The sequence below is a fragment of the Camelus dromedarius genome, chromosome 33 (genome assembly GCF_036321535.1).
Source record: "Camelus dromedarius isolate mCamDro1 chromosome 33, mCamDro1.pat, whole genome shotgun sequence".
Classification (NCBI taxonomy): domain Eukaryota; kingdom Metazoa; phylum Chordata; class Mammalia; order Artiodactyla; family Camelidae; genus Camelus; species Camelus dromedarius.
In genome coordinates this window covers 4,223,366-4,233,767 of record NC_087468.1, presented here as the reverse complement: position 1 = coordinate 4,233,767, position 10,402 = coordinate 4,223,366, and the positions used below count along the sequence as shown (strand labels likewise).

The window sequence follows — 10,402 nt, the reverse complement described above, 5'->3', positions numbered from 1 at the left end:
CAGGGATGGGAAACCAGAGACAGTCCTGGAGGGACAGGGACTGATGGTGTGCAGGGGGGCAATGAAGAGGAGACCCCAACTCAGGGACAGGACCCCACAGACGGTCCAGGAGGTTAGGGACAGACAGAGTGCAGGGGGGCAATGAAGGGGAGACCCAACCTCAGTGACCCCACAGAGGGTCCAGTAGGGACAGGGACAGACAGAGAGCAGGGGGGCAGTGAAAGGGAGACTCCCCCTCAGGGATGGGACGCCACACAGGATGCAGGAGGGACAGGGATAGACAGAATGCAGGGGGGCAATGAAGGGGAGACCCCACCTCAGGGACGGGACTCCACAGAGGGTCAAAGAGGACAGGGACAGACAGACTTCAGGGGGTCAATGAAGGGGAGACCACACCTCAGGCATGGGAAACCACAGACAGTCCAGGAGGGACAGGGACTTATTGCAGCGGGTAAACAAATGGAGACACCCACCTAAGGGATGGGACTCCACAGAGTGTCCAGGAGGGACAGGGACAGACAGAGTGCAGAAGCGCAAAGAAAGGGGTCTCCACCTTTGGGACGGGACGCAACCCATTCCCTTTGTGCTAGATGAACGAACGTTCATTAAAAGTTTATTTAAATTCTGCCTTAAGATGCTGGTACTTGGTCTCCACTTCTGACAGTTCTTCCTTGAGCTTTTGAGTAGCTTCTCCCTTTTCACCTAGTTCTGCCTGTATTCTCTGCAGAGACGTTTCAGATGCAGATAACCTTGACTGAAGCTGTTGATAATCTAAGTCTTTCTGAGGAAGGCTTGCTTGTATATTCTTTTTACTCACACATTCTTCATTGTGTTTCTCCTCTGAGTATAGTCCAGTTCTTTCTTCTGCAACTTTTCAGTCAAGTCCTGAAATATCAATTTAACAATGTATTTCTTTTCCTAATACTTTCAATTATTCTAATTATTCAAACAATCTTTAGAGCAGTATCATTTCGTACTAAATGTTTTAGTCATTATTACAATATAAAAACAGTGAAAATATCCAACCAAGAATTAAATCATTACATACTAACTTATGATTTTATTATTGGTCCACTTGACTAAGCTCTTAGTACTAGTGTAATAAGAACTACTAACAAAATTTTGACATAAAATGAAAACACTAAAATCTACTAACTAGACTCTTTAAGGTATGCAAAATATTTACATTCTCTCATTTGAGTTAAAAATTAAAACTACTCCTCTATCATCAAAAATTGTTTTACATAACAATATACTACAGCAATTCTGATTTCTGGCTTTACAATTTCATAGTTGGTAAGAGTTTTAGCTTAACAATACCATTCACTGCTGTAGTATGCCTGATTCTACTGATTCCTAGTTTTTGCTCTTCTTAACAAACACTATTTTTAGGAGTAATTCAGAGTTCTTTCTAGGTATGTAAAAACAGTGATCTAAAAATTTCACTAACCTATCTCATGTTTTGTTATTTTACTCAGTACTATCAAGTATAAAGTATAAAAACTGACACCTCCAATCAAAGATCTGGATCAGTCAGCCTAATCAAATGTCAAAGTCTGGTCTTAGTGGGGTTGTTACAATTAATATTGAACATTTTTAAGTCATCATATGTACACATAAGGTATGGATCAGAATTTTAACTCAATTCTGTAACAAAGATAGCCAGGATAAGAAGCCACGGTGAGCACCTGATGAGTCAATCATGGACATTTATAATGCTCACTTTTTATATGCAGTGTGCTAGAAGGGGATACTACAGATGTAGTGGAGGACTAGCAAAGCCTCTGACCTTTAAACAGACTAATCTAAATGAAACACACATATCAAAAAAAAAAAACTTTTCTAACAAAGTTGAAACATAATGCATAGGCAAAAATGGATTAATAGAAAAGCTGTGTTAAATTTCTTGAGTATATAGTCTTAAATAAAATGAGTAAAGTTGAGTGGGACTAACTAGTAAGTTAAAAATCACATGAAAATAAACTTTTAACTTGGTAAAGTGGTGAGAGGAGTTAAGCAATAGGTAGACATGACTCATGCTATCTGCTCTATACAAGAAGACATAAATAGATAAAGTCACAAAGGAACAAACAAGTTGCATGAGGGAAAATAACAAATGCTATTTATTACCTCGAGGGGAGTAATAAGTCTAGGTACCAAAGTGGGAAAGGCAGGCAGCAGTAATGATTCTTGAACACCCGTCTGAGAAGTTCGTTAATATAAATTACCAAGTAGGAATATACTATAGAAAAAGCAATGTCAGAAAGATGATATAAGTATATATATAACAAAGAGAAGATGGGAGACAAAGTAAAAAGAACAACCATAAATTCTGGGCAAAATTAGCAGAGATGTGTCTTGACCAACCAACAGAAACAGAAAAAAAGAGACAGAGCCAAAAGACTAGAGAAAAAAATAGTAATTTTGAGTCAATCTGTATATTAGGAAAATTCTTTTTTTATATAAACATTTGTGTCTTGTTAGTAACTCCACATCTTTCTTAACATAATTTTATACTTTTAAGAAGATAACATTTATTTTAGAATTCGTAAGCTAAATCTATTCGTTGATCATTATAGATATCTTGTATCTTTTTGAAGAAAAGTCCAAGTTACTAAATTTTATGAATGCAACTACACTAATACTGAGAACTTGGGTGGGATATAATTTTTTTTAATGCTACTAAAATTAAGGCTAGTAATGAGGTAGTAAGTCTTCTTCCCCATAGGCTTAAAGTAACCAAGTAATCCCACTAGTTCTACACATAATCCCTCAGACAGCTCCGCTCTTTAAGAAGCAAAAAATACATAACAACCATTGACTGTTTAAAATTCACCTGCCTAAAAAATTAATCAAAATCTTCCTGCTTTACTGCACAGATGAGAGCTAATTAAATTTTAAAAGAACCTAAATCACTTACTTTCTTTTTAAAAGAAACTAATACACTCACATGATGTAATTTTTACATGCAAAAGGCTAACTGAATTTAGTATGACAAACTTTTCATTCTCATTATCATCTTCCCATAGAATCTGAAGCAAAAAGTATAGTGAAAACATGGTTTTTGAAGATTGATTTTTTAATGCAGTAGAATCCATTAAGGAAATCAATAATTGCACATTCTCTTCTCTGTATCAATCCTTACAACAAAAAATGAGATAGATATTATCATCCCCATTGTATGGATGAAGAAGCTAAAGTCAAAAGCTTGATATGACTTGGCCAGGTGGCAGAGTCACGTATTATGATTCTAAGTCCAATAAACTTTCCACAACAAAATTCAGACACTCAGTGAGTCAATTCATGCTCCTCCAAACTTATACTATTCAAATTTAAAATATAAAATGAATGTTAAGATTGGTTTATAACAATTATCATTTGAGTAGGCAAAAGTCTTTCCTTCTGAATGTCCAGTCCTCTTTTGATTTCCTCACCAATTGTTCTTTCAACGTATTTTCTTACAGAGACAATTTCCCTGTATTAGGCTCTATTATCCACTTGTTACTAGCCAGGTAATGAGAAGAAATGCAAAAAGAATGGTATTTTTTATAGCTTGAGAGCTTACAGAGTAGTTTCAGGGATCTCATTTGTTCCTCAAAACAGCTTTGTGAGAAGGAACAAATTAACTATTTGTAGCTCTCCAACATCTTGTATTTTGTGCTCTTACATGTTCCCATGCCTTCTATAGATATATCTATCTCTAAAATGAAATGCCATTAACCCCTCTGCCACATGATACGCTCCTTAGCATCCCTAAAGACTAAGCTAAATAAAGTTGTCTTCTACAAACGCCTTTCCTGATTTACTAGTCAGTAAGATAGGAAAACATCCACCGTGGTCTTGATCCAACTCGGCATCACAACACTTCCAAATAAAAACAGTGACAACAAATATTCATTGAGGTGCTTTCTAAAAGCCAGACACTAGTCTAAGCACTTTAACATCTATTAATGTATTCAATACTCACATCAATCCTAAGAGGCAAATGGATATAACAGTACTTCTTAGCAGAAGAGGAAACACACTTTAAGAGGTTGTGTGTCACAACCAGTTAGTGGCAAAGCTGAGATTTAAACAGGCTTTTGACCACTGTACTATTCTGTTCATGTCAGTATACCACTTGGCAACACAGTGGTAATACACAGCGATACAACTACTTGCCACATCTGGCTCTCGCTCTGGCCTATGAGCACCTTAATACTGGGACCGCTGGAAAGTGGAGAGCAACGAAGAATGGAAAATGGATAAGAGGTGTAACCCAGAAAACAGTCAGTCTCTTACAGTGACCCATGTTAATCACATCAGTAGCTTTAAATAAACATATGATTTTGTTCAGAATCATACAGAAATAGTTAAACTAAGCTGCAGAATTGTTTAAATGTCAGAATATGATTCTTACTAGAAACTAAGAAGGAGGCTCCCTCAATATTCCTCTCGTTTTTAAGTTTTCCAAGTCAGTAATTAAAAAAACACTGGCTTAATGCTGAGAACTTGACATTAACATAAAAGCAACTATTTTTCCCATTCATTATATTTTAAAATGTAATCTATCCACCCTGATGCTGCCTATGACCCACAAAAGCTGCCAAGGCATTTCATGTAATAGCCTTCAAAAGACCAAGCATAGAGATTTCCAAATTTACAACACTTGGATATCACCACTGTCAACAATTATGATTTATCAAGGACAAAGGGTGAGGAGTGGCGAGGGAGGCAGAAGGCAAAAATTCAAAAAAAAAAAAAAAAAGAGAGAGAGCGAGCGATAGATAGATGCACCTCTCTGCTTGCTCCTGCTCTAACTGGTGAAAAAAATCCTAAGCAGGAAAACACTTTGAAAAAAAATTGTCAAGTATTACACTTCTGTAAAGATTATTAAGATTAGTAGAAAATCCTCTTATCCCCTAATAAAAAATTCCATTTTTACCACACTAAACCATCTTGATTCCCTGTAGTGCTCATAAAATAGACAGAGTACTTCCTTTAACAGTGTATGTGCACGTATGTAGGCATGTGTGAATATATATATATATAATATATATATGATGTTTGTTTCATAAATATTAACGGTTTGATGTTTCAGAAATACGTAACAAACTACACTGATCATAAACATCTGCTGCATGTACACATCTGGCCAACTTCCAAGAGGCAGAAGGTCAACTCTAATCTCAAAAGAAATTAAAAATCAAATTGAGGGACAAAGATAAAACTAAAGTGTATGTAGATGTTTTCTACATAGAGTTTGACAGGAGAAAAAAGGAGGGACAGGGAGGCAGGGAGGTTTTTATCAGCCATAAAAAGATTAAATTTTAAAAATCAGTCAGCACCAAGTGTTGATGGAGAAATAGAAAATGGTAAACTAGTATAATTACTTTGGAAAACAGTTTGGGATCACCTAGTAAATATGAGTATGTATGTAGCCAGTAGCCCAGCAATTTCACATGAGAGTACATAACAATTTAATTCCTGCACAAATGCATGAGATTTATGGTGAAAGTTCATAGCTGCAGTACTTGTAACAAGAAAAAAGAAAAACTGTGTGAAAAAATAGGAAGTATATATGGATCACTTTGGCTGCATACCAAAGAATAATGTAATTGTCACATAGAAAAGCATTTATGCAATTGAGCTAGTTGCTTTTTTCCTTGAAACGCTATTTCAACTGGAAAGAATCACGGACGAACTATCATTATTCAGACTTGGGTAGGAAGAGAATCTGTCATGTCAAAGAATAGAAGTGATCCCGTTGGTTGCCAATGATAAAACTGAAGCTTCAAGATGAAGCTTAGAATTTTGGAAAACTTGTATCTACCACCACGAGCTTGACACTTCCTTATGCTTAAAGCCTGTACTGAGATTGATGGTGATGTTGACAAATGTGACTTGTTTTATACTGTACAGTGAACTGTTCAATATCTGGGAAATCTGCATAACTCAGTGAACCAGTATTTTTCACATGACTAATGCATTATGTTATAAAAATCATGCATAGGAAAGATCTATTCAAAAGGCAAGACAGAGGAGTGAATTTCAGTGTTACAAAGTACAAAAACTGCATTGATATGGTTTCAGAATCTACACTGCAACTAACTTTTGAGAAACTATACCTTATCTAATTTCAGTACAATATCAAATAAAAATAGCTACAATTATCTGAAAAGGCTATTTAGTCCTCCCTTTTCCAACTACATCTGTGTAAAACTAAGTTTTCTATGCACACTTCAACCATATCACAACAGATTAAAGGTAAAAGCAGATAGAAGAATCCATCTGTCCTGTATTAGCTAGACATTAAAGAGGACTGAAAAAATGTAAACTACCACTATTTTTTATATTGGAAAATAGACATTTTTAATAAGAAATGGTATTTATGTTAATATTTAATGGTTACTGTTTTCTAAATAAAATAATGAACATATATTTTTAGTTTATTTTAATTTCTGACATAACTGTCCATAGATGCAACCAAAAAAATAAATAAATAAAAGCTCTTTGGGGTTCATGACACTTTTGAGAATATAAAGCAGTCTTGAGATCAAAAAGTTTGAGAAATACTGTGCAAGGGCACAAGCAACAAACACCCCAAAACTTAGGAGCTGTAAATTTTATCTATTATCTCACACATTTTCTGAGGGTCAGGGAATTCAGAAACAGCTTAGCTGGATGGTTCCACCTCAAGGTCTCTCTTAGACTATAGTAAGCCATGGGCCAGAACTATAGTCTCTGAAAACTTGACAAGACTTGGAGGATGTGCTCCCAAGTTCATTCACCTGGCTGTGACAAGAAGCTTACTATTTACAACCAATTATTCTCATCTCTTTTTCCCTTCTACCATGTTACTTTCTGTCTTGATTTTTCCTTGTTATATTTCATCAGAATACTAGGTTCAAGTTATTTAAAGCAAAGCCAACAAATTCACCATACCTTTGAGTAAAAAGATTTAATAACTCCCTATTATTCCACCAACAAAAAAGTAAAGACATGGGGGGAAAAAGTATTAATACCATGCCTGCCCTGCCTCCAAACTAAATATTATCTGTTGCTCATCTTTAAAGAAACAAAGTGGAAAATATTAACATTACAAAAAAATACAGAATAAGAACAAAGTTGGAGGTCTCACACTTCCTGATTTCAAAACTTATTGAAAGCTACAGTAGTCAAAACAATGTGGTACTGACATTTAAAAAGACATCTAAACCAACAGAATAAGAATAGAGAACCCAGAAATAAATACTCACACATGGTCAAATGATTTTCAACAAGGGTGCCAAGACCATTCAATAGAAAAAAGGACAGTCCTTTCAACAACTGGTGCTAGGAACACTGGATATCCAAATACAAAAGAAAGAAACTGAACCCTTACCTTATGCTGTAAAAAATTTTTCCAAAATGGATCAAAGATCTAAAACTACAAAACTATTAGAAGAAAACAGGTGAAAAGCTTCATGACAAAATTTGGCAATGATTTCTTGGATATGACACCAAAAACATGGCAAGAAAAGTAAAAACAGACAAATTGGATTAGATCTAAAACTTCTGTGCATCCAAGGTGCGATACTGTAAAATATACATTTGGTCCTGGTCCCCATTTCTGGAACTGGGCTCCTAAAACCCTAGGAATTTCCTATGTGATAAGAGCAATAAAGATATCCTTTGCTATTCATAACAAGCCCCCTTCAGCCACCTATGAGTTTTTAATAATGAGGTGATTCTTTAGAAAGCTCTAAGGATGGGGGCGGGTGCTAGGGGCACCAAACTTGAAGGAAGGGTTGAACTTTTAGCCCTACCTGCTCCCCAGGGAGAGAAGAGGGGGCTAAAGGTTGATTTAATCACCAATGGCCAGTGATTTGATCATCTGTGCCTATGTAAAGAAGGAAAGAAATGTGAGAGATTTCAGGTTGATGAACGTGTGGAGAGCTCCCAGAGAAAGCATGGAAGCTTCATATACTTTCCCACGTATCTTGCCCTATGCATCTCTTCCATCTGGCTGTTCTTGAGTTATAGTCATTTATAACAAACCAGTCATGTAATAAGTAAAATGTTTTCCCAAGTTCTGTGAGTCACTCTAGCAAATTAATTGAACCAGAGGCAGAGGCCTGGGAACCTCCCATTTATAGCCAGTTGCTCAGAAGTACAAGTAACAAGATGGACTTTGAACTGGTGTCTGAATTGGGGTGTGGGGAAGGTACGGGTGTTCAGGCACAGTCTGGTGGGACTGCACCCTTAATCTGATGCCAGCTCCAGGTAAATAGTGTAAGAATTGAGTTAAACTGTCAGACACCCAGCTGGTGTCGCAGAATTGTTGATATACAGAACACCCACACATCTGATGTCAGATGTGAAGTTGAAGTACAGTACTGAGAGTAGAGGAGACACACAGGAGTGTTTTTCCTTTACAAAAAGACACAATGAACAGAGTGAAAAGGCAACCTAAAGAATGAGAGAAAATATTTGCAAAATCATGTATCCAATAAGGGATTAATATCGAAAGCATATAAAGGACTCCTACAACTCAACAAAAACACAAACAACCCAACTAAAATTATATGGCCAACAAGCATATGAAAAGATGCTCATCAACCTAATCACTAGGGAAATGCAAATCAACCATGATGAGATACCACCTTAACACTCATTAAGATGGCTACTATAAAAAAAACAAAAACAAAAACAAACACAGAAAATAACAAATTTTGGCAAGGATATGGAGAAACTGTTGAATCCTTGTACACTGCTGATAGGAATTTAAAAGGATACAGCCACTATAGAAAACAGTACGGTGAAATCCTCAAAAAATTGAAAACAATTACCATCTGATCCAGCAATTCCACTTCTGGGTATATACCCAAAAGAACTGAAAGCAGGGTCTCAAACAGATATTTGTATACCCATGTTCAAAGCAGCGCTATTCACAATAGCCCAAAGAAGGAAGCAATCCAAGTATCCATCAACAGATGAATAGATAATATGATAACACACGTACAATGTAATATTATTTATCCTTAAAAAGGTAGGAGAATCTGACACAGGCTACAACATGGATGAACCTTGAGGACATTATCCCATGTGAACTAAACTAGGCACAAAAAGACAAATACTGTGATTCCACTCATATGAGTTACTTAGAATAGTAAATTCATAGATATAGAAAGTAAAAAAGGTTTGGGTCAGGGGAGACAGTGAATGGGGAATTGTTTAATACTGTTTAATGAGTATAGTTTTAGTTTTCCAAGATGAAAAGAGTTCTGGAGACAGGTTGCGTAACAGTGTGAATGTACGTAACATTAAAAAAAAAAAAACAACAAAAAACTTAACTCCCACTGTACTGTGCCAATATATAAATAACATACACAAGATTAAAATTTAAGATATACAAAATCACTTCCCCATTATATATAGTTTTTAAATTCTCACCTGATTTTTTTGTGTTAATTCATTAACTGAACTTTTAAGTTTCTGTAGTTCCTGCACATATACAGCAACTTCCTGGGGGCGTTTGGCAAGTTCACTTCTCAGCTGGCTTACTGTGGCCTAAAAAGAAAAAAAAGAAAAGAAAAAATTAGAGCAAACTAAAATGAAAAAGGAAATGAAAGCATCCAGAGGTTTTAAGATTCCATAGATTTTTGTCATTGTTGTTGTTAAATTGAAATAATCCTTAGAAATTTCAACTTGGTTCTTTATCTTACCACCCTCTACTGCCACCCCACAACTTCTTTGACTGAAAATTAATTTTTAAAATTTATCCAAAATGAACAACTTTATTTAATAATACAGTAAGTGAAAAGTTGACATCCTATTTTATGTGTCTGAAGTAAGCATCAAACTGCAAACTTGAATTTACTGGCTTTAAATTCTATACTTTAATCCTGAATTTAAAAAGGATATGCAAGTCATGCCTGTATTTTCTCCCAACTTCTATAGCATAGCCTTTTCTTTTTACTTCAAAATCACGTTAAATGCAAACAACCAACACAGAAACACCTTTAAAGGTGGTGAATCATCTTTTTCACTGTAATTGAAAGTACCTGTCTATAGAAGTTATCAAACAGAAATTATATGTAGTTTCACTAACCTGGATCACACTATGATCATGGATAATAGCTGGACATGAATTTGCTTTAATACATTTTAACATTTTTAAATAAAATTAATGTCTATTATTGAAACAATGATTTGATCATTTAGTAAATAATATAAGAGGAAGATAAGCAAAGATCTTGGAAATACAAACTTTCTATACATGAAAGTTTTAACCACTACAGAGACTAAGTACTGTTTTTAAAGTATGGTTTCCTACAACTGAAAAGAACTTTGTATTTCTAATTCATTGTTTACATTGTTAGTAAATAAACTTTATAATATGAATATGGTAAACTTTTTTAAAAATTTTAACAAATACATC

General features: G+C 35.2%; 1 protein-coding gene across 1 annotated transcript in view; it reads right to left on the bottom strand.

Moving 5' to 3' along the window:
* Nucleotides 1-533: 533 nt before the first annotated feature.
* The window catches only part of LOC116156436 (early endosome antigen 1-like), a 36,181-nt gene continuing 26,312 nt past the window's right edge, over nt 534-10,402 (bottom strand). Inside the window, 2 exon segments of the mRNA XM_064481702.1 lie at nt 534-885; nt 9,415-9,531. Of these exon segments, the coding sequence (XP_064337772.1) occupies nt 814-885; nt 9,415-9,531 (189 nt within the window). The 3' untranslated portion in view covers nt 534-813.